At 43.0% G+C, this 25,193-nt stretch overlaps 1 protein-coding gene across 1 annotated transcript; it reads left to right on the plus strand.

Moving 5' to 3' along the window:
- Positions 1-963: 963 nt before the first annotated feature.
- Positions 964-22,155, plus strand: gas2l1 (growth arrest-specific 2 like 1). Its single transcript, XM_010732609.3, has 5 exons — positions 964-2,297; positions 10,732-10,839; positions 15,445-15,541; positions 16,380-16,689; positions 18,066-22,155. The coding sequence occupies exons 1-5, from the start codon at positions 1,587-1,589 to the stop codon at positions 20,125-20,127; spliced, it is 3,288 nt and encodes a 1,095-aa protein (XP_010730911.3). The 5' UTR covers positions 964-1,586; the 3' UTR covers positions 20,128-22,155.
- The last annotated feature ends 3,038 nt before the right edge of the window (positions 22,156-25,193 follow it).

The raw sequence follows: 25,193 nt of genomic DNA on the forward strand, positions 1-25,193 counted from the left end.
TCAGAATAAGAGCACATATAATAAGTTTTCAACAGAAAAACACCCCTCTGGATTTATAGCCGTTTCTAATCATGTGCTAAGACTTCACCTTGTGTTTACATTCATCACACACAGTGTCTTTAAAGCCCCGATGCAAGTTTCTTTCCAACATTTAAACCTGAAAATCAGGTCTCTTGCACCAAAGTTTCAAACCTCTGAAGATCTGAACTGTAAACTCAGTATCAAGAACACATTTTCTGTCATGCACACGGTAGATCATGTGCTCTTGAATCGGGTACCTTGTCTTGAGCTCTGTTTACAGCCTGCTTGACACTGTCTATATATCTCTCACTATCTCCCTTTATAATCCCCAATCTCTCACTCTGTCCTCCAAGGTCCATCTTTTGATTTGTGCTCCTACAAACCAATAATCACTCATTACAAACCTCCAAAAGGTTCAGACAAAGCTTCTTCATCACACCCTTTAACCACTGATTGGATTTTACAGTTGGAGGGGGATTTCTTGCACCAAGCAGGCACGCAAAGTTGCTTGTCTCATGATCCTTAAGATGCAATCTTTAATTGACCTTTATCACTTGAGGGTATTTGGTAAAGAGATCACACAAAGGCTTCATTATTGGGACACTATGAGCCTGCTCACTGTACTGTATGTGCTCAGATGAATGAAAAATCATTTCCTTCCTGAATCAAGAGTCCAGATAGTTGAACAAGAAAAGATTCCCAGTTATTAATGCCTGGCACTTGCAGCATGTACTGTACTTGCAAATTCACCTTTGGGGTATTTATATTGAGGGAATATTATATTATATAATATTTAGGGTATTTTTTTTTATGTATTTTGCAGCTGTAATAATCAGTTACTTGTCACATTATGATTTCTCATTGTTGCACATGAAACCAGCAGCATTTAGCTGCAAGTGTTTGCAGTGTGTGCTGAGTTGGTGAACATGGGGTTAAGTTTTCCTTTCCTCTGCCGGGCGTTGATCCCTCATAATGGGATGTGCCACCGAGTCGCTCCGTCGGTCTAAAGCTACAGCAGGTCAACATATTCAGCGCGGGAGGCGGGCCTATGTGCGGGGAGGATGAGCTGCGGGACTCAGTGCTTGTGATTTCATCGATGCGGAGCTGAGCTCAGACACAGACATGATGGTGACACGTGGATTTCTGTGGGTGAGAGGACCCACCGTCCACCACCGGTTGGATTAACTTGCGCGTCCGTCGCATGGGTGTGTATCGGCGTCCCCGGACTCCCCTCCTCCTCCTACTCCTCCTCCACCTCCTCCTCTTCTCCTCCTCTCCATTCTGGCCCCGGCGATGCGCTCTTTAAAGGAAACGGGTTTCGCAGAGACATCCGGAAAACGCATCCATGCGCCACGGCCACTCCGCATCCAGATATGCCTCTGACAACACAAAGCTTCAAGGTCTCAAGGAGCTCCCACAAGAAACCACACATGCAAATCGGCATGGGTGCGTCAACACGGCTGTCTCGCTACCACGTTACGCGGATGATCTGGCTTTGGAGCGCAGTTGTGCAATGAGACAATCGGGAATTATCAAGTAGACTTTATTGATACGAATCCGACAATATGGCTGATCAGAGCAACATCCAATCCGCCGCCTCCAAGAGTATCCGGCCTTTTAAATCAAGCGAGGAATACCTGTATGCCATGAAGGAGGATCTGGCTGAATGGCTGAACACCCTTTACGACCTAGATATCACTGCGGATACCTTTATGGATGGGCTGGGGACGGGCTGTGCCCTCTGTCGGCACGCCAACAACGTGAACCGCGCCGCGCAGGACTTCCAGCTGGAATACCCGGAGGCTGCACAGTCCATGAAGATGCCATCTAAAGATGTTGTCTTCCAGTCGCGCAACGTCGTCCCCGGCTCGTTCGTGGCGCGGGATAACGTGTCCAATTTCATCACTTGGTGCAGACAGGAGCTCTGGATCAAGGACGTCCTCATGTTTGAGACCAACGACTTGGTGGAGAGATGCAACGAGAAGAATTTTGTTCTGTGCCTCCTCGAGGTGGCGCGACGTGGGTCCAAGTTTGGCATGTTGGCCCCCATGTTGATCCAGCTGGAGGAGGAGATAGAAGAGGAGATCCGGGACCAGGAGAGTCTTGGGATCGGGGATGCAGGGGAGCCAGCTGAGCAGAGCTCACCCAGCAGGTGTTTCAGTCGAAAGGAGAGCAGTAAAAGTGTGGATGAGGATGAGGATGATGAGCCTGATCCAGAGCCCTTCATCTGGCAGCAGAAGAGAGTTTTATGTGATATGCGAAATTTGGATGAGTTGGTGAGTTTAAAATACAAAAACACAAGCTGTTGTCCTGATTTAACTTCTCCGAATAACCCTATTGATGCCCTAAAATGTGTCATAGCTGCATTATGATTCATGCACATTCTAGTGTAATGATCCAATAACGCATCATTTCATCATTAATACTAACACAAGGATTTTCCCACAGGCTACTCACCTCACCCTCAGGCGTTACATGTATCATCCAGTGTCTGGAGCGGTTGATAGAAAACCAGTAAAACACAGAAATGTGTCAAAAGTCAAGCTCCCTCTCTGAAAATATCATGCCAGTGTTATGAAGAAGGCAGGCGCCTTATAGATTCCCTGTGGGGTGGGTGTGTGTGCATGATGCTGGTAAATTCCTGCTCACCTGTGGAGGATCAGTGTGGCTTTGACACCCAAATTATTGAAGTCAACAGGTCAACTCTGTGACATTTGACCTGCATTCCTGTAGAAATGTCAGCTCAGCCTCTAAAAGAGATTTTTTTAAGTCATATTCAGCCTCGATACAATACCCTGCAGGTGAGGAAGATGTACTACTTTGGTATTTGGTGCTAGATGCATTTCCTGTTCTGTGGAGTTTAAACCATTAACTCTTGTCACTTATCCTGTTGAACTGGCTGACCTCTGCCACTGCCTGCCCCACATGAGCGCATGAGAGAGGCAAAGATCTTGTTAGGGCAAAGCTAATGAGCAGACAGGCAAACCGGCGGAGCATGTGCTCGGGCTATGAGTGGGGGGGAGAAGTCAATGTTTTCATGTTGATGAGATGAACAATGTCCGTCTTTGGCACCATGAGATGTGAGGGACAGCAGAGAGGGGGGATGGAGGGAGGAAGAAAGGGGACAGTCACACTCAGCAGAGCGAGTCTAGTGTGACCTCCACAGACAGAAATAGGAGAGCATGCGGAGGAGGATGTGCGTTGTTCGTATTCAGACTGTCTGAGTCCTCACACTCTCGCTCATATGACTGAGGATTATACAAGCAGGGCTACATACTGGGACACGGGAAAGCTTCATCTGCACTGACACACCCCTCATGATCCATGAGAGACAGATACGTTTGATCAGCTTTGATTGATTCCCTGTCATCACCTCCAGCCACCATGTTAACCTTAGAAAATAGCCTGCATGTAAGCTGCAAAGAACTGCCCACATCAGCAACATGAGGCTCTTCAAACGAGAAACCACAGTGGTACCACGCGCAATATTAGAATAGTACAGTGTCATCGATTGTGCTTTAAGTTGTGTTAGCACATCTTGTGTAATGGCTTCAGCTGTTTGTTGTCAATTTCTCATTTTGATTTACAGATTTGGTTTCCGCTGAATAACCTCTTAATCTTCTGGACTGTAGTATATTTACCGGGAAACAATCAGCAAATGCATAATATGCATTAGGCCTAAATAATCTGATCAATATCTGCTTAATCTGCGACCCACTGCGAGGCGTCAGGCTTCTCTGTCCTCCACAACATCAGTCACAAGTTTATTCTGCAGAACAGTGTCCTCACAAGAGTTTAGTGTCTTGTTATCATCGGAAACCTTGTTGCTTGTAGTCATGAGTATCCGTCAGGAAGCGAGAGGAAGAAAGTTAAAGGGGTTAGTTTCACTGGTCGATCACTGGGACAGCAGACTGTGTGTCTGCTACCCTCAGTCAGTCGGGCAAATTTTCCTGCATCATCCAAGACAGATTGGATTTCACAGGGATGGTTTGGCTTTTTTTTTTGTTTACTGATTTTTCTCTGTAGAAGCTGCTGTTCATTATAACGTCATTTGGTAAGCTGCTTTATAAAAAAAACTGCTATTCCTAATTAATAACATAACTGATATTATCAATTCATTACCGTGTGATTAGCCTCCACAGAGATGTGATGCTCAGACGCTTGCACAAACTGAAATGCTGCAAGTTTCCATTTAGTTTTCTTATTTTTTTCACGTAAAACAGAATATGAGCCAACAGATCGAAGGTAGACGTTTTTCTATGTATCCTAAGTGCTGCTCTGCCAGCATGATGCTCTAATCCAGTTAAATCTCAAGCTGTACAATGTATGGCATGACCATCAAGTATACCTATATTTATAGTAGAAAGTATTTATTTATTATTCAGAATGGCACTACAATAGTACCAACGTGTATACGTTGTGTGGTTCACTTGAGGCTGGTTCCAGATGTGAGTCAGTGTCCATAAGTCCCCATGTTAAAATGTCCAACTTCACAGCAGAAATAAACATGTTTACAGCCTGGTACAAAAAACTGTTTTGGTCTCTATAGCTAATTTCCCAGTTCATGATAACTGTACTGAGTCTTATTTCTTTATAAAACTCACCTGCTCAAATTATATTAAAGCTTAAAGTTATCCATACCTAACAGTGTGGCCTCTTTGACTGACATGTAGGTGCTGTTCCAGACGGCTTCTCTGAGCACCGAGGCGTCATTTGGCTCACCTCAGGTCCGCCGATGATCCCTGTCTTGGCCGATTTTTAGATTAGACATGCGCCACAGATTTTAAGCTATATAGTGAGTGATTGAGTTTAACAATACAAGTGTAGTGATAACAGGATTACAGGTCATTGCAGTAATCTGCATACAAACATCAAGATCATTTAACGTCCCTTTTAGGACATCTTCAGTATGAATGTAGCTCCAAATATTAAGTTTGGATTTATTCTCAGTACACTCGGCTTATGTAACAGTAAAGTGACTCAGTTAATGTGTCACTTCAATTATACAATAGATATGCAATCTTCATAAAGCTGTTGTCTGTCCAGTTTACTTTGGTGGTTACAAAACATTGGTGTGTAAACACTCACCACCATTGTGTCTCCCACCTATCTGTCACTGCGTATGTTATTACTCATGTCACTGTGGGAAGGCTTTCCACTCTGAAGTTGAGGAAGTGACTGGCGTCTGATTCCCTCATCACAGTTTGAGTCAGTGACACTCAAAGTCTGAATGTTCCTTTTTTCCCACTTGTGGACGCATTGTTTTTTCTCAAAAGTGTTACAGTCAACAGCTGGTTCACACTGCTACATGTCCACTGCATTAGGGGATTTTCTTTCATATCACCACCAGATAGGGATTATTATGATTTGATTGAATCTATATTTTTCTATATGCTACAAGCACACTGAGGTAAAGAAACATGTTCATCTACCTACAAAAGAAGGAGCTTTTGTATATGTTCTACAATTAGGCCCTGGGCTTAGCTGTTAAAAAACACACGCAGAGCTATGTAAAGTGACATACATGTAACCATTTAAACAACACCTAATGACCCCTTGATGCACACTCTGATTGTTCATATGTTTACTGCATGCATAGGCATCCATACAGTCACAGCCTTTATCGCCATCCATCATGCGCATCTTTCCCTTCTTCTTGCTCGGTCACATAAACTGGTTCATATCTCTTCTCACCCCGGGCTTCAACATTCAGACCGTGTTTCGTTTATATATGTGCGAGCCCCTTGCTCCCATCCCCCACCCTGGTTTCCACCACAGATGATAAAGAAAAGAGCCCAACAGTATGTCTTGTTGGTGGCATTGAAGAGGGATGATGTGAATAGAGTGTTGACAGCGAGGTAATCAAAGGCTGACATCTCAATCAAAGCCTTTGGATGGAGCCACCGGCAGAGCCATAGGGAGAGGGCAATAAAGAGAATGTATGTATTATGCCTATATGGACAGTCTGCTCTATTAACCTTATGGTCCAATTCATGTATTCAAGGTATAAAAAAAGGGGAGAAGACAACAGATAATATGCCTAGAGTGACTTTACTGTACACTCTGTTAAACCTGACTGGAATGGATGTTACTCCGGGAGAGAGAGCTACAGTAGAGAGCCAGCTAGAGTGAAAGAGAAAAGTAGGTCATCGTGCTTTGCATTGGGTCACTCTCATACACTTTGCTGAGAGAGCATGGCATCCTTCAGTGTTTCTCCCTCCTGTGTCACATGCACTCATTTTTTCAGGGGTTTAATATTTTAAAATTGGGGTTTGCACAGTAACGTTGCAGTCCAGATCACACTCCTTCTCTTCCTCCTCACCATTTTCCATGCAGCAGCACACAGCAGCAGCAGCAATAGCTGACTTTGCACTTTGCATATTGCCCACTTTATGCCTTTAGTGCAGCGTTTGATGCTATCAGCTGATCATTTGCATGGCTATCGTTTAATTGAGTGTTAGTCTGTATAGGCTTCTGTCTGTGTTTAACAGTCTGGTTATTTTTCTGCACTTGCCGGCAGCCTCAGGTGGAGACTGTCCTCTCAGCAGGACATATAGTCCACTAACCTCAGATGCCACAAGCAGAGTGCTGAGTGTTCAAAACAAACCGGCAAAGGACTTCAACACTGGCCTGATATTTAACTGCACTGGGTGATTACATTGCTGTTTGACTGAAGCAGATAAATAATATAGTTATTCACCTTGCAGCAATTGAGGTCCATTAGATTACTATATCCTGCCAGCCCCTCCAGTGGGCAGTTTGTCATGTGGCCAGAAGATAGGCATCGATTTTCTGAGAATGGTTTCCTTGAAGAGGTGGATGAGACCTGCCCTGGAGAAATATCATTACATATGTTACCCTGATCAAAGTACACATCACAGGTTATAAAATATGTAAGGGGTTGATGTTTTTACAATTTGTGAAATATGATTATTCTCTGTATTTAGATAATGATGCCACTCTCTCATCTGTGTGGTAGATATGCAGCTACAGCCAGCAGCTTATCTTTAGCATTAAATCTGGAAATGTCAAGCCTTGCTCCGTCCAAAGGAAACAAAATCTGCCCACAAGCACCTCTAAAACTCACTAATTAACACCTTATATATTAGTTATAACGTGCTTCAAGATGTAAGCTAAATTTGGACAGAGCCAGGATAGCTGCTCTCGCTATTTCCAGCCATCTGCTGACTGTATCCTTATATTTTATGGACAGATGTAAGAGTGCTTTTCTTAGCCAGGAAAGAAAATCATATTTCCCAACACGTTGAGCTGAGAACCCTTCTTTGTTTGCATTCAATGCCAAAGCATAACCATAACTATTCTCTTCTTGTGGAAGGTTACCAGCATTACCAGACATACCTGCCTCTGAGGCGTTATCCAACTCTGTTTTCTTTCCGTCTCATGTCTGTGGGTTTGGCCTGTTGGACCAGGATGCTAATACTGTTTAAATACACGGATTTCCATATTCCAACCCCTTCAGGTCACAGCTCCAACATTATCATCAATCATTTGTCACTTCGCTACAGCCCCCAGGTTGTTTTAAAGAGATAATTTGTGCAAAGGAGGCTGTTCCATGTTTTTATGAGATGTTGCATGGTTGTCCACAGAGGAGTTGTTTATACAGGCTGTCAGGCCAGTGGTTTAATAGAGGATAGAGTCTAATATGTAGCAGTTTTCAGTGTGCGTTCACAGGCTTTAGGAATGCTTACTGTGGGTGGTGAAGCAATAACCCCTAAAGTTCAGAAAACGCCTGCCCCTCCTGCCCCCTGTGGCATAGTTTTCCTGTCTGTGTGTTTATCTGATGGTAAGGTTATTTTATCTTGGGAGGTTTCCAGTCATGACAAGAGATCCTTGAGGCAAGAAGACAAACTAAGTGAGAAGGGTGTTGTTGTCATTTTTGAAATTCATCTTGCAAGTACTGCATGTTGTGTAATTTTTTTTGATCCTCCCAATCTTCTTTCCCTTTTGAAAGTACCGTGTATTCTGTCTGTAAAAACCCCTCCAATCTGAGTTGAGTCCTGGAAACACCCTTGTGTAAATTCCTGCGGAGTGACTTGTTGCAATGTTCACTTTTTATTGTTGGAGTTTGGCAGTAATTATCGCTCTCATAGCAATCATAAAAAGGAGCCAGTTACAGCAGGCCAACACACCTATGTTTGATGACTCCACTAGAGCAAACTGTGTGGTCGTACAGTGTTTGTTGACTCACAAGGAGAGCTGACAAATGCTCAAATAAATGTGTGACTTGTTCATTAGTAAAGAAAAAACTCGACCCAGAAAACAAACCAGAACTATATTTTATGTATTCACACAACTACAACCAATAAGTTCAAATCATATAACCGCAAATTTATTGCCAACAATATAGGCAACTTTCCTTTGTTTACAGTATACAGTCTTAGTGAAACATTTCAAGTCAGTAACAGAGAAGAAAATAGGGAATAAAATCTTTATCTTTCCCCTCCTATTTCCTCTCTTCATCCCCAGGGTTTGCTCAGCCCTCAATCCCAGCCTATCTCTATCTCCATGAATGGCCCTTCAGATGTTTGCAGGTCAGGAAGGAAAGGCACGAAGAGGTTGTTGACTCACACTGCGCAGATATGACGTGATCTGAGCCGTGGGATCATTACAGTGATACGTTCCTGTGCATTAAACTCGCTCGGAGACAAACCCAGCTGCTCAACTTACAGAGAATGCCACAACATTTTCATTTTAATAATGAAAATGTTTCTTAGTTCAAGCCAAAACATCTCTGCATTCCTGTCTTAAGATAGATTCAGCAGATTCCCAGTATAGGGGCGTGCTGTGGATTGTCCTGTCGCTGCTCGTCTTTCTCTTTTTCTTCTTCTCCCCCTTCTCAAACATCTGCAGCTCTTGCTGAAATCCAGCATACATCCATAATTCATCCTTCAGTTTTTCACTGTTCCAGCTCCACTTCCGCATGTTTCCTGCGTGACCTTGTCGCTCCCCCCTCTCCGCCTATCTCATTCTGGTGTGTGAAAGTGTGTGTATTTTGGTTTCAGTGTGTCTGATTGTACCCGTTGTTGACACATTGAAGACATGGGAACTGCACACATTTCATACCAAAGGTTCCACAGAGTAAATATTTCAAATCTCAGGGCTGCTATTGATTAGCTTTTTTTTTTATTAAAACACTCGACTGTGTGTCCCGCTGAGTCCTTCACCTTCCCTCTGGAGGAAAACATATGACCTCAGCTGAACAGCTCTGGGGCAGATTTTAAAAGCGAGAGAAAGGCATTACTGTAGCAAGGACGAAAAAAAAAAGAAAGAACTGTACGGTTAAAAAGGGAAGGGTAAGGCAATGTGTGTGTCTGTTGCCATAGCAATCTTTCCATGAACTCACTGGCTGGGGTTTTTCCAAACAGGGCTCGTCCACCTACTGACAGAATGAAAGACTGAGTGACAGAGCGGAGAGAAGAAAAGGGAGCAAGCAGATGTAGAAATGTCAGCAAAACAAGGAAAGAGAAGTCAAATATAGGTCTGGGCTGCTAGTGCGCCGGCTAAAAATAAAGGCTGATAGACAACAAAGCAGACGAGAGGGAGAGAAAAGAAGGCAGGTTTGAAGCAGGTGAGACAGAGAACAGAGAGGCAGGTGAGATGCTGAAGGCTTAGTGCTGATTTCACCCTCTTTAATTAGCATGGGAAGGAAAGAAGGGTGCTGTTTCAAGAAAATAACAAGGTGCCTCCTTAATCTTCTGAATACACCATAGGCCAACCTGCTCACACACACACACACCATATCTCCAAAGCTGTGTATACAGCATAAGGCGTACTGTAAACAACCAGTGGGTGGGAGCTCACAACCTGAAATTTTCCCTCTTAACCACTCAAATATCAATAAAATATGCTCCTCCCTTCTGTAATGCACGCACAGTCATGGAGCAGTCATTCCTCTTGTCTTCCTCTGTCCACTTTGCTACTTTAATTTCTCTCCCTCGTGAGCCAACAAGTGTGTATACGCCTTTTGTCTGAGAGAGACGCCAAGAAAAACATCAAAGTTTGTCCAATCCTGCAAGAGCACACAGGCCTATGCAACACAAGCAGGATCTCGCTCCACCCTGCAGTTGTGTCTGACTGACTCCGGTTGCCTAATAAGCAACCCAGCAAGGGCACTGGCTCCGACTCTTGATTGAAAATGCAGCTGGCAGCGCAGGCCTGGTGACATCACCACCGCCAGTCTGGTTTCTGAGCTCTTTCTCCCCCCAAAGTTTATGATGTCACAACCAGAAACATTGTCGTGTAACAGCCCTAGAGAGGCAGAGAGGGAGAGTATTCATTAGCATGTCCACGTATGTATTTTTGTCACACTTTGTGGGAGAACTAAATGACCACAATGTTCTGGAGAGGCAGGGCTTTTAATGTGGTAAGAGAGCCGGGCGGGGCACTCTGTCACTGAGGTGCTTGAAGAGAAAGGTTGGCAGGAAGATGACGCACACTTAGAAGCCTTCTACACTCAGGCAGCCAAGACTGCTCATTCCTCACCCCATAAAACAGACTCATTGTGTTGTTGGCACATAGAGCTCAGGACCAGCGGGGCTTTGGCCACCGTTACAGATACGTGACTAAACATGATATCATGTGGGGGGCATTGACCCGAAGAACAGGAAGGGATTCCTGTCAGGTTCCTCTCAGATTGTGTGTGTGTCATGTTGTTAATGATGTTAATCTGTTCTGTTTTGTTCTCCTCAGGTGCGTGAGATCCTCGGCCGTTGTTCCTGTCCAGCTCAGTTTCCTATGATCAAGGTGTCGGAGGGGAAGTACAAAGTGGGAGACTCCAGTGCATTGATCTTCATAAGGGTGAGCCCTCTCATCTGTCACTGTGAACCATGAGACATGACTTTGTCTCTACGTTTTATATTCATAGATTAAGTTACAGTTCAGTAGCCAAAAAATAAATAAAAAATCCACAGTCACGTTTGATGCATTTTATGGTGTATAACAAATAAATAATAAACAGCTTAATTTGGTATAATGTAGCGAAACAAGACGAGATGGTCAATTAAAATATCCGAGCCTAACTTACCCTCTTTGTCTGAATCCCACCACTGAGTGAACAGTGTGCCAATTACCCAAAATTATAGTGATCCAGAGAACGTGTGAGATTTAAACAAATAAACAACACAACAAGCTATACAAACATTTTGACTCTTACAATACTCACTGTGTTAATTGCTGAGAGCCAGGAGCAAGACAACATCACAGCAAGAAAGATAAGCATTGTCCAGGATTTAAACAAACCCACTAAATTATACAAAGCGATTAGGAATGAACAACACAAAAATACTGGAATAATAATGATCCAAGCTATCTTTGGTAAAGATCCATCACAGATCCACCTCCTGGTGTGACCTTGATGAAAAAATACCCACCCGCAGCTTTCATGTAGCTATCTTAATTTTCTTTTATTCTACAGGGACACCTTAGGAAGATCATTTGTGTTTGAAATCTCATCATATTAATTTAGATGGGATGATAATGATGATTGCTTGGTTCAAATGTGACCCTCTGTATTTTCCGTAATTGTGTACACGCACAGTTTTCCTGCGGTATGAGGGATTGTTACCAACATTTCTGGTGTTTTCAACTTTCTTATCTCTGGATGAAGTGGTTTCTCTCACTGAACAGTCTGATTTATCTGATCCTCCTTGTCTTGTCCCTTCAGGCTTGTAGTGATGTAGTGATGTTGCCTTGTTCAGATTTCTTACAAAAACGACTGCCAAAAGCTTGTTTTAACCATGAATTATCATTTAACCTTCACCCTACCAACATATTTAACATACAAGGAGTACCAACTGGGGTCCCTAGAGTAAACTACTGTAAGAAACAACCATCATAACACTAACTTACGTCTTTTCAAAAGATTATTGGTTATGTAATAATGTCATCTGAAAACAAAAATAGACAGAAGTCATGCAGAGAGATATGATAAAAATATACCTCAGGGGTCTGCAGGTACCTCAGTTGGTAGGATTAAGGTTAAGTCAGTTTTACATGTTCAGTTGCATATATATAAGCTACTTTGGCACATAGCACAGAAGACTGTGAGGCCTCCAGTAATTGCATGGCACCATACGGTGTTGGCATATGGTGTCGTATGTTGTTTCAAGGAGAACAAGGTTATGCAGCAACAGATCAACCACTCAGCTGCTCGGCTGCCTCAAAGCCCAGTGAAATGTACAGAGTATGTAACGGTATTCTGATTTCTCTCTCTCTCTCTCTTTCATGTGAGTGTTTACAAGCTGCCTTTATCTGGCCCACTCCCAGGACTGTACTTTTTTCCACTGAGACACAATTAGAGCTTTAGGTCATTTCCTGAGTTGGCCCTTATCTTGGCTGTAGCCTGTTTCTGCTGGACTGTTTGTCTCAGTTTCAGTTTAAGAGCCGCCACTGTACCCACGCCGGGCCTCACAGGACTGTGCAGGAAGCCTGGTGGATACCGCGGATCGATTCGGTCTCACTTACCTAAACTGTATCCCCTGCCAGATTAATGGACTCTTTGGATCTTATTCCAAGTTGCCTGCCTTTACAGTGTAGATCTGGCTCACTGACACTAATGTCAATATTTCTTCACTTTTAGTGGCACCACTCGATCCAGACAGAGTTATATGATCTAATGTTTGGTATGCCCATAGCTAGGACACAGTTTTTTCTACCTTCATAGTGAGCTGTACATTTTTGTGTCATGTGTACTGAATTTAACAGGACTAACTATAAGGGACTGAATAAATAAAAGGCCATTATGTTGGTGTATTCTTATTAAAACATAAAGCCACTAACGCACACATTAGAAGTGGAATTAGCAATTTCGAAATTCAAATTATATTAAGGCTTAAAGCTTAAAGAGTGTGGCCGCTTTGATTGACGGGTAGGTGCAATTACAGGTGGCTTGTGCTTGAGCACACAGTTGTCATTCAGCCCTGCTCAGGTCCACTTATGTTCCACATCTTTGCCCATTTTTAGATTAGCAAGGAGGCAGAATAAGCAGGAATGCCAACATGAGCTTTTGAGCTTCAGTACGGCTCTTCAGAAACCTATGGTTGATATCATACATACACTGTCCGTTCTTTATACTGTCAGTGGATATTACACGTTTTTATGATGCGGAATAAAGTGGTTGTCTGTGATGAATGAAGTGAAACAGAGACAGGATTATTCCCCTCTGCATTTTCCATTAAGAACATAAAAGCCATTAATGGTTGGCTTTTTCAAAAAAGGCTCTAGTATAATTTTTGGTTGATGAAATATAAAAGACCATTTACTGCTCTCCAATACATAATCCTTCCCCTTTTCTAACCTCTCCTCCCTCCTAATAATTTTACTACAGTCCCTAAGATGGAGTGTCTATTTGTCTATGGAAGCTCATGTTTGCATGTTGCAACAACCATTTTAATGTCAGACATATTTAAGTGTGCCTGTTTGTAGTGTGCCTTTGACTTGTCGGATTAGCTCTTTTCACACTGTCTCCGCCCTCTCCTGATTCCTCACTGGTGATGACAGTGATTATGCATACGTCCCAGCAGCTACATGTGTGGCCAACACACTTCCCTTATTCTTCTGAGAGGAGGAAGCGGGCAGCCGCAACCCCTATTGAGCTGCCAAAGCCCTGACAATGATCTCGGGCTGAACGAGGGGATGAAGTGGAGAAAGCAAAAAGGGGGCGAACAGGCCTCATGAACAGACGTGTGGGGGGGGGGAGTTAATAAGGCGTCTTTGTCCCCGGGGAGGTCGCTCCCTAGTGGGAGGAGATGCCTTCAGTCGTGGGGCCACAACGGCTGAAAATGAACCATGGGCTCAATTTTTCAACACATCACTGAGATTTAAGACGAAATTGGTTCAACACGCCCCCGCGATGATGACAAGAAGTCTCTCTCTGTTCACTGTTGCCATAGAAACAGGGATTGGGTCTCTCTACACTGGTAAAGACTGTGATACCCCTTCAATGGTTGGGAAATTAGACAGCTAAGCCACAGATTTAAAGCGGTACATAGTCCCAAAACATCTCTCTCATTATATTTCAAATATGAAATGTGTTATAAGATAGTTTAATTTAAACCCAAAAATAAGCCTTTTAAGTCAGATAACTGCATAATGTAATATCTGTAAAATCTGCTACTCCTCCTCTTCCACAGAACAAAAACAACAATATAGAGATTTATGTGACATCAACACGTCTATAATAGCGCGGTGTACTGTTGACTATACAGAAACTAAAAATAAGTGATCGCAGATAGTCAGAAGTGACAGCAGATCAATCTTAAGGAAACAAAAGTATGTCTGCTGTGTTGAAAAAAGGTCTGTTCCTTCTGATGCAGCTCTACAGTGTGTGGATCTGTTCTGGGATGTTTTACGATGTTGTTATTGTGGAAATTTCTATCACTGCTGATCAAAATCTGAAGCCAAACTCGTGCTGCCTTGCTTTTCACTGCTTGCACATGATGGTCACGCAGCATCACACAAACAGTAAACCTGTTACTGACCTGAGGACAGAGCAGTGGCGAGTAAGCAGTTTATACTCTCAGTCAGGTCTGATAGAGATAAGCAGGTCAGCTGTTTTGATGGATTTCATGTAGTAGGAGAGCTCGGCGATCTGGTGCACATGCCGTGGCCTCCCTCTGACCACGATCAGGGCGATGAGTTGCTGTGTAACATGTGATTTGGTGGAAATAAACTCAGTGCCAACCTACATAGATGTACCATTGTGGCTTTGCCTTGCCTCCTCCCTGAGACACCCATGCAGCATTAAAAACATGCGGCTGGCAGACTCCGTGATGCATCCACGGGACCCTCACATCAGTCAAACCGTGTTGCATCAGTGAGGACAGCTTCTGCCTGAAGGGAGTGAAGCTCTTTGGTCTGATCTTGAGGATGTGTGTGTGCCTCACACGAGAGTAGGAAGTGACATATCTACCAGCCCCTCTCTGTTATGTCTATTCAGGCCCCCCTCTCCTCTCAGCTGAGGTTTGAGTTATCGGGGAGAGGAGCAGGGACGACAGCAGGGGTGAGTTGTTACCATGCTAATTCACTCCTGGTCCTCACTAAAAACACAAGGAAACCAGCTGAGAGGCATGAGAGCGAGGTGCCCAAAAAAAAGAGAGTCTTTCACAGCACTTTGGCTCTTTATTATACTACCATACACTTAATTGTGAGTTGGCATGGCAATGAACAGCCCTCATAATGGCAGCAGCTGGGGGTGATGTGGGAGAAAGAGGAGGTGTGGGGGAGGGAGAGTCAGGGGTGCATGTAGATGTTACGTAACACAGAAGACCAGCCTGCCAGCACTTGTGGCATTAGCATATGTATTAACTTGTGCAGAGTGTGTGTGTGGTAGTGCTGTATATCAAAAGCTTTAGCCATGTTACTTTCTGTTTATCTAATGAGGTCTCTCTTTTTTTCCTCCCTCAGGTCCTTCGTACTCATGTGATGGTGCGTGTTGGAGGTGGCTGGGACACATTAGAGCACTATTTGGACAAGCATGACCCGTGTCGCTGTGCTGCTTTTGGTGAGGTCACTTCCTATTCCTCGTCTGAACAACTTATTTTTTGTGTTGCATAATTCGTAACGCATTTAAGAAACAGAACAGACATTCACATCTGATGTACTACACATAAAACTATCATTTTACTACTGACTTGATTTGATATTGTTTCATCTCCCAGCAACAATCAGTCTGTTTCATACTAACACAGCACCATAATTACTTTCCCAGCGAAATGATGCAGGGTCGTAATGGAAAATGTGCAGTCACTCTTGACGCTGTAATTCCTCTACTTGCTACCTGATCCCACGACGCATTTGTCTAGCAAATCATCACAACACTAAGACCTTTTTTGCTTATAAACTAGACGTCTGTCCCAAGCAGTCAGTGTTTACACTCGCTTTGATTAGCAGCACAGTGATGCATGCTCATAACTATGCTGGGTGAGACCGTTACTCCTTATCTGTGGGTCCAAACTGCTGCTGAAATGATGATGTCAAGGGCCGAGTGTCTGGCCTGGACAGCTGACTGTGGCTTAAATCATAATTGGTGTTACATTTCTAGCCACAAGAGGCCATGTTGAAGATCATACAGTATTAAGTGATCACCGAAGTGTTCTATAAATGTTCTCCCTAAATGGTGGGATCATCAGTATTTCTCTGGTCTGGTTCATCTCTCTAGGTCCGGAAAGAATACAATATTATCTGCTGCTGCTATCTAAGAGCTTGATTACATTGATGTGGTTTGCTATGATGTATTTCTGGACCTCTAAATGACTTTCATCCACATTGATTCTGCAGTCTGTCTGACAATGTTGGTTAGACGCCCGTCTTAAACACTTTTTATCAATCTGTCTCCCCAGCTCACCGCTACCACCAAGCTAAACCCAGTGGACAAGGTCAGGGAGGTCATAGCAAGTCCTCCAGTGCCCACTCCTCCCGCTCCACTAGTCCAGGTCCACACTGGCGAAATGATGGCATAGCACCGTACAAACCTCCAGACAGACGGTCCTTGGAGCCCCCACCTGCTCCATGTGCTCTTTCCGCCTCCACACGGCCCGGCCGTTCTCAGAACCCATCCGGCTCCACTGAGACTGACTCTGGTGCAGCACGTACTCTGCTCCCACGGCCGCCACGAGACCGCTCAGAACCCCGCCACTTTAATCCTCTCAGGTGAGTGTGTGTGTCTACGCAAGGGTGCGGATAAGTGTTGGGATAAGTGTGTTACCGTGATAAGAAATTAATCTCTCCCGAGTAGCCTGTGCAGGCCACGGTCAGGTTTTGATGTTTGCTCTTTCGTGCCCACAGACAGAACAGAAACACGCAAACACACACAGAACTGGGAAATAAACACACGTCAGGAAGCCACAGATTAGACCAGAGCAGATTTATCTAATCTCAGGTGACGTTGGCCAGATAAATCCGTCTCACACAGCCACTTCTGCAGCACATCCTAGTGGCTAAAAGTCAGACACCAAACATGTTTACTCAGCTCTCCTTTCTGCCCAGTCTCCTCTCTTCTACTTTCATTCAGTTAATTAGACCGTTGACTAAAGATAGCTGTGATCCTCTGTGAGCTGTTGCTCAAGCCTTTCTTCTCTTGCCATGGTGAACAGATTGTCTGAATTAGTATGCAGTCAGTGTCAAAGGAAACCACACATCATCTTGATATGCCTCTGAAGTGACATATCAGTGATAGAGTAGTGGCCAGGCTGCTGGTATCAGAGTAGTGGCATTTTAAAGCCATCATTATTCGTGGCTCTCCCTATGAGATATAAAGATAGAAGATCTGCTTATGTTGATCATGAAGCTGGTTAAAGGTTTAGCCGCATACCTTCCCTATATGTCAGAGTGTGAAGGCGCCATTGTTTAACACAATTCGGAGCTGAATGGTGGTTTACTTTGGCTCCGAGCCAATGTTTGGATCATTTCTGGACCAGGCGATGGCTCAGACCAGACGTCAAGGCAACAGCTCATTCGAATTAACCCTGTGTGGGTGGGGCATCCCCTTTCAAGTGCGCCAGACCAGATAAAGACTAATCTGACAACTATCCCTAGACAACTGTTCATAGCTAACCGGGAAAGTAGGTCAACAGGTGGGCTGCATGCGGGAAAATTACCATGCCTGAAGTATACTAAATATATTTCTGAGGATAATTTTAGAAGTCCGGTTTAATTAAACTCTAAATAAAAACAGCACTGTATCCTCACGACCAAAACTAAAAACACTTGACCGATGAGTTTTTTAATGCAGTTAGGCAAGCATCAGGGAGAAGAAAATACTGAATTTGGCAACAAAGAAGCGTGTTCAGCTTGTATGAACATATATAATGCAAATAATTGTATTAAAAATTACTAAAATAGCACTAAAACTCATCTTTGATGCAGTATTCTCAGAAAATAATCAAAATTATTTCATTTTAGAAACTTCCTGCAGTTATTGTCCTTAAAATCTGACATGATTATACAGTTAAATCTTTGTTTGTATTGTTATATATACTGTATATATGTACGTATAAATGACTCTTTGTCTCCTCCCTACATTGTAGGAATAAGGAGACAAAGTTACCAGTGACAAGACGTCTGTCTGGAGACAGTGACTCCTCGACAGCCTCCTCTAAGGGTGGAGGAGGAGGTGGAGGGGGACGGTACTCTCTTGGTGGTGCTTCTCGGCGCTCTGGTGAAGAGGTAGTTCTGCTTGTCAATCGCAAGGAGGGTAAGCATATGATCGAGAGGCCTGGAGCTGGAAATCAGACCCCATCCCTGCGTCCTTCAATACCCCGTGCACGCAGCCAGTCTCGGGAACGATCTGGACTCACTCCACTACTCAAACCCAACCCACCACAAGGATCTTCTGATGGATCACGGGCATCTCGCACAGAGAGGGGCCGCTCTGTTGGAAACGATGGCCCGAGGAGGTTCCACGCTCCACGTTCCCACAGCCAGAGTAAGTTATCCAGCCGCACACGGTCAAGTGACGCCAGCCCTGGACCTGTTTCCCGCTACCCTCAACCCCCCTCCTCAGACAGAAGAGAGGACCTCCGGGTCAAACAAGTGCCCCCATCCTCTCCCAGATTAGGTGGGTTCACCAAAAGGCAGTCATCCTCGTGCACTAACTCACCTATTAAAGGAGTCCAGAACAACAACAGCAGCCCCAGCAAGAAGACTGTGACTACTCCTAGACCTCCTGCCCCTCGCTCACCCTCCATAGGCAAAGGTAGACTACTCCCACCAGTCAACTCAGGGGGGCGGCGTTCACCACACTCATCTCCCCGCAACTCACACCATCATGCTGTCCGCTCCCCTCGGACGTTACAGGGCCCACGCTCTGCTGGGCGAGGCCACCATAGGAACTGGTCTGACCAGGAGCGCCAGGAGTCAGAGGAGGAAGAAGTGGGCCTTGGTTTCCAGATGTTGCCAACACTAGACCCCCAGAGAGAACAGGATCTGTATCGCAGCTTTGAGGCTGAGTTTCTGGCCAATACACAGCAGGTTAAAGAGGTTCATAACAGAGGTCCAGGAGGAGTGACCCTGCTGGGAGCTGGGACACATTTAGTGCCAGTACCCACTGATCCTAATGTCACTGACTCCGCTTATTCCTCTTCAAACTCTTCCTCCTCCTCCCTGAATGTGGGGGCAAAGATAGGAGCTCTGCCTGACCTCAGGGAATCCAAGAGAACTAATCCCCGTCACTTCCCACTGGAGGACCCTTTAAATTTACTTTATGGACACAATTTTGGAGGACCACACAATTTTGGTCCAGGAGAACCTGAGCACTGGGGGGAGCGTGGAGGTCTCAAGAAGCTCCCAGCCATCTCTAGTTCCACAGAAGAGAGGGAACTTCCATCATCGCTTCCCGGTCTCAGAGACACAAATTCAGACATATTGATGCATCAGGTCCCCTCACAGCCTGCTTTCCTCTGTAGGAATATGAATGGAGACCATGGAGGTTTTCCTCCTACAGGGGGGCTGACAGGTCAGCAGGGTCAGCTTGGCTGGGGCACAGGTCCTGAAGGAGATGTTCCTCTAGAGAATCACCAGCCAAACTTACCTTATGACCTAGAAAACGGTGACGGCAGTGATGACCTCCCGCCCCCAGAGGCTTGTCCATCACCAGTGCCCCTTCCTCCCTCTGAGGACTGCTCCTTCCAGGATTCCTCTAGTGAAAACTCTTCCATGTGCTTCAGCCTGAGCGAATCCCGCTCTGAGTCCCCCCCACCATCTTCACCTCTAGCCAATGGAGACCCAGATGGAGAAGTGTTGCAGACTAAACAGGGGCAAAAGAAGGGAGAGAGGGTAGCATCTGTCTCAAAGCACAAAATGAGAACCAGGGTCAGGCCTCGCATTGACAATAGGCCAGAAAACAGCCCCTCACGTATCCCCACCCCAGTCAGCTACAGAGATCTTCAGGCTCATGGCTCGCTTTCCCCATGCCACACTCCACCGCTATCCCCTCACTCTTCGCACTCTACCGGTCATCCAGCAACATGCAAGGGCTTCCAGGCCTTCGCGGATATGATCCATCCTCAACAACGTTCCCCAGCCATGGGCAACAAAGATTGCTCTTACCCTGGACAGTCAGGGAGCCTGGACACTGAAGCTTGGATGTAGCACAAATGATACAGGGGGTTGTTGTCATGAACTCTGACTACTGTGTAAAGAAAAAAGACTTAAGACTGGGCTATAGACTGTTTTCATTGCATGTCTAACACTCCTTCTTTTTCACTTAGTTTCTCACGTTGCTTTTATTTTGCACTCAAGCCAAATTATTTATTACCAAAGGAACGGTCTTTAATATTACTTTTACTGTCATTTTAATGTGTGCATGGGGATGCTTTTGCCAATCATATGGTGTTTTATTTTTCTTTTCTTTTTTTTTCTTTAAAGACACTTGTGAAATTCTTGATACAGAGAGATAGAGAGAGAGCATATGTGCTGCCATGTGCCCCATTGAGGGTTATGGTGAAGTGCCAGGGATTTAAAGCTGCAACTCCATAAAACACTAAACCTTTAGTTAGATAGATCGGCGCCCTCTTGTGGTTTGCCAAAGCATCTCTGCTTGCCTTGATAGTCAAAGTACTGATATGACTGTGATATTTTCAGTCCCTCAACATCAGTGTTCTTCACATATGATCCACTATATTCATATTTACAGTATACTAAGTAACATAGGTAAAGGTACCCCCATAATACATGCACTACCAATCTCTGTACAGTTGTCTGTTGTTATTAATGTCGACTTTTCACAGCAATCGATGTGGTTTAAGATAGATATTTGTTTTAATGTGTTACAGGTTTTAAACATTATTTTAATGCAGTAAAACATTCTCCTTTCTAAGTGGATTAAGTGTAAAAAAAAAAAAAAAGATGAGCATTGAAGGTTGTATTACTTTGTGTCATTGTCACTGAAACAGAAATGTTGAGCGCTCTTCCTCTGACCAAACTGTACTCTGGAAAACAATGTGCAAAGGTGAAATGAATGTGTACATACACGTTGATGTGGGTATTTTGTACATAAAAAGGCATTGAATATACAGTTTAATGTACATACTCACTGTAATCAGTTCTGTGCTGCCTTAGCTATGCAATATCGGTGTTGGAAATGCCTTGACAATTCCCTTTGCCTTAAAGTTTGTTCGCAGGTTAGTTTTTGAATGTTTTTGCTCGACATCACTTAAGATCTATTCGGTAACACTACATTGCCATCGTTAACTATTTATGACAATAGAACATTTGCGGTGTTTGAGTGTGAATGTGGGTGGGGAAAAAATGAGGAACATTGCCAATTTTTAGTTATAAATTATATTTGATGTAGGTGTACAATTCATGATAAAGATATTTAATTTATTGCCTCTGAATCCTGTTTGTTGTTTTGAAACACAAGAAGCCAGATAACCTAGTTAGAGGATAGATTTCAAAGAAGTGGCACAATCTATGGTGACATCTAGTGGCTAAAGAAAGACATGTTTTATTCACAGTCAAAAGAGGTACAGTTGTACCTTTTCCTCTGTACATTTGGACTGACATGTTCAGGTGCTGTTTATAGCCGATATCAATGGTATTATAAGGTGAAGTTTGATGGATGAAGAATGATTTTGACTCGAGTGTGTGCAACAGTGCATGAATAATAGATACTGTAACTGGATATGTTCTCTTGTGACGCTCTTGCGCAGTCGTCAAGAGCATGAAAGGCCAGACTCCAGCAACTGTATGTCTGTATTTGGTGTGTAATCGGTATTTGAAAGTAGGAATTGCGGTGTTAGTGCCCTGCAGAAAATCTTACAACCTCCAAAAACATCTTTGTTTGTCAATTCAGATAATTTGGTTAGCCTCACAGCAAGCAAGAAGGTTCCCAGTTTGAACCTTGTTTATCTGTGTGGAGTTCTCTCCGGCTTCCTCCCACAGTCCAAAGACATCCACTTAATAGGTTAATTGGTGACTCTAAATTGCCTGTAGGTGTGAATGTTTGTCTCTTTGTGCCCTGTGATGAGCTGGCAACTTGTCTAGGGTGTACCCAAAGTCAGATGGGATAGGCTCCAGCCCTGCCGTAACCCTGATGAGGATAAGCAATTACAGATAATGGATGGGTGAATATTTTAGCAGGGCGCAAACACAGTGAATAGGCTAGACAAAAAAAAAGAGTGTGCATATATTTGTGTACATACTGTATGAGAATATGTACAGAGTTGTGAAGTGAAGAGGGGAGTGATGCTGGTCTAATTTATTTATTTATGAAATGAAACCTCATTGGGCTCGAGTGACAGCTGTGTCCTGAGTATGTTAAGCGAGCTTTAGGTGAATCCAAATGAGTTTGAGGGGCCCAACATGTAGAAACATTTAAGATTTTCAGTTCTTTCTGTACCCTGTGAAGAGACGTGATAAAGAGTTCAAATGTTACCGGTTTAAAAACTGGTACTGCAGACAAACTAAACACATCTGGGCTATTTTGCGATATTCACAGATACAGTAATTTGATTTAATGCTGACTCCTCATTGCTACAAATAATTTATGATGTATCAGTATTGTTAGAGCTACATTGATCCGATATGTAGCCTGTCATCAGTTTCACCTGTGTAAAAGTAATTCTTATTTGAAGACATTTGCATTTTGATCAACTGGTGTTTAAAAATCGGCCAGTTATGTGAACTGTGACTTCATACAAACACAGCGTTTGGTTATCAATCGCAGAAAGAGGGATTGTCCTCGCATAATCTGCTCTTTGTTCTGCACAGCTTCATGCAGTTTTCATGAAAGTCTCTCTCTCCTTCTCTCTATCCCCAATCAGCGAAATCTGAATGTTAATGATCAGACAATTCTCTTGTTTGCTATTTTTATTCTCACTAAAAACTTCAGTTATAAATGTACAGATTGCTTGACATTGTGGAATTTGTATGTATAAAATAGCAATACTGCAACATTTCACTGTTTTTTCTCTCTCTCTCTCTCTCTCTCTCTCTTGAAGTTGAAAATGCTGTCAAGTTGTTCTTGTAATAAATATTTTCCTCTGAAGTTTATGAATTTTCTCTGATACATTTTTCATGTAGAGCTTTGGTCGCAGTGTGGAGAATGTGAACGTGGATAATAATATTCTTGATGCACAATGTGATTTACTACATTTTTGTACTTGAAACAAAATGTTTTTGTTGCATAAGATGTATGATAATATGTGTAATTGTCCCATTTATCCATCTATTCAATCCAGTTATTATATCTTCATCACATATTATCATCATCGTGGGTCAAAGGGAAATTAACTGCAGATTTTTCAGTCTGAAGTTTAAAAATGCAACAAAGCTGACTACATTATACCCTGTCCTGACTTTGAAGATGTGCAGAGTAGGAGTAATGCATATTTTTGCCAGTTTATTTGGTAAAATACACAATACTTGCTAAAACTAATACTGTACAACAGTCCTTCTAGTGTTACATTTCTGTTTTAGAACAATGTTGATTCAGCTTTATGATAATTTTATAGGCTGTACTTTGTGGTGCTCTGTTACACTCAGAGGTATTTAGTAATTATTTAATGATTATTTACTCTAATATATTTAAATTAAATTGCAAAACAAAAGAAACACCTCTCAGTCTAAATTATTTAAAACATTTCTCAATATAGAATAAATTATGTGCACAGTTTAGAGTGCATCAGATATACACTTGCAACTGACTATACTGACATTATATTAATTCATTATATTCTATGAATACTTTACTCTTTCGGTAACTGCATAGACAAATCTCAACCACTTTCTCAAGACAGAGGAGATGGTGATTGACTTCAGGAGGCCAGAGGCCACCTGAGAACATACCGGTGAGCATCCAGGGATTAGATATCGAGATGGTGGTAGTATATAGTCCACCTCAACAATAAACTGGACTGGTCGGACAACACTGATGTCCTGTATATTAAAGTTCAAAGTTGTCTTCACTTGCTGATGAGACTGAGGTCCTTTGGAGTGCAGTATGTGGTCGACTGCTGAGGGGGCCACAGAGAGGGCCAGTTCTGTCCTGGACTGCACTTTAGATTCCATAGAGGAAGTGGGGCAGATCCTGAACAACTCCTCTCACCTCCTGCATGAGACTGTGGGGGCCTTAAACAGACTGCTACTCCCACCATGTAATAACAGCTGTCAGACTCTAGCACCTGACTATTTTCTATGTATTTCTTATTTATGAGTAATTCCATATCCACCTTGTGTACTAGAGCTGCTGTGACAAGTGAATTTCTCCAGTGTGGAATCATTAAAGTCTATCTTTTATCTTGTGTCCTGGACAGTCCTCTGGACTCCATAGAGGAAGTGGGTGAGAGGAGGATGTTAGCTCACCCCCTACATGACACTGTGGGGTCCCTGAGCAGCTCCTTCAGCAGCAGACTGTTTTCTATTTGATTTCATTTATAATGGTCACTACTCTTGCAATATTATTATTTGTATCATGGTCACTTTCTTTGCAATATTTCTTACACTATGGTCACTTCACATTACAATACTTTTTTTTATATATCATGCCACTTTTATCCTCAGTGTTTTTAGTGTTTATTGTGTAGGTTATTATTTATTATTATTTCTGTCTGTTTAATTTCTGTCTGTTTATTGTGTTTTTTTTTTTTTGCCTTTTCTATTTTTTTCTAATTCTGTAGTGTATATGCTACACTTTCCTCTAAACATTTTTATTCTTATGTTGTCTATCGTCACTGTGTGTAATACTGCTGCTGCACTGTAATTTCCCAGCTTGAGATAAAAAATCTATCTATCTATCTATCTATCTATCTATCTATCTATCTATCTATCTATCTATCTATCTATCTATCTATCTATCTATCTATCTATTAATTCTTTGCAATATTTCTTACACTATAGTCACTTTACATTACAATACTCTTTTTATATATCATGCCACTTTTATCCTCAGTACTTGTCTGTTTTGAAGGTTGATTGTTTTTCGTGTTTATTGTGTAGGTTATAGATATTTCTGTCTGTTTAATTTCTGTCTGTTTATTGTGTTTGTGTTTGTTTGTTTTTTACTTTTTTCTAACTCTGTAGTGTATGCTACACTTTCCTCTGCTGCTGTAACAAGTAAATCCCCCCCTTGGTGGTGGGATGAATAAAGTATATCTAATCTAATGACCTTAAAATGATTTTCTAAGTTAATTTATGCATGTTTACTTTATGCTGTA

Source organism: Larimichthys crocea, chromosome III, assembly GCF_000972845.2.
Source record: "Larimichthys crocea isolate SSNF chromosome III, L_crocea_2.0, whole genome shotgun sequence".
Classification (NCBI taxonomy): Eukaryota; Metazoa; Chordata; class Actinopteri; family Sciaenidae; genus Larimichthys; species Larimichthys crocea.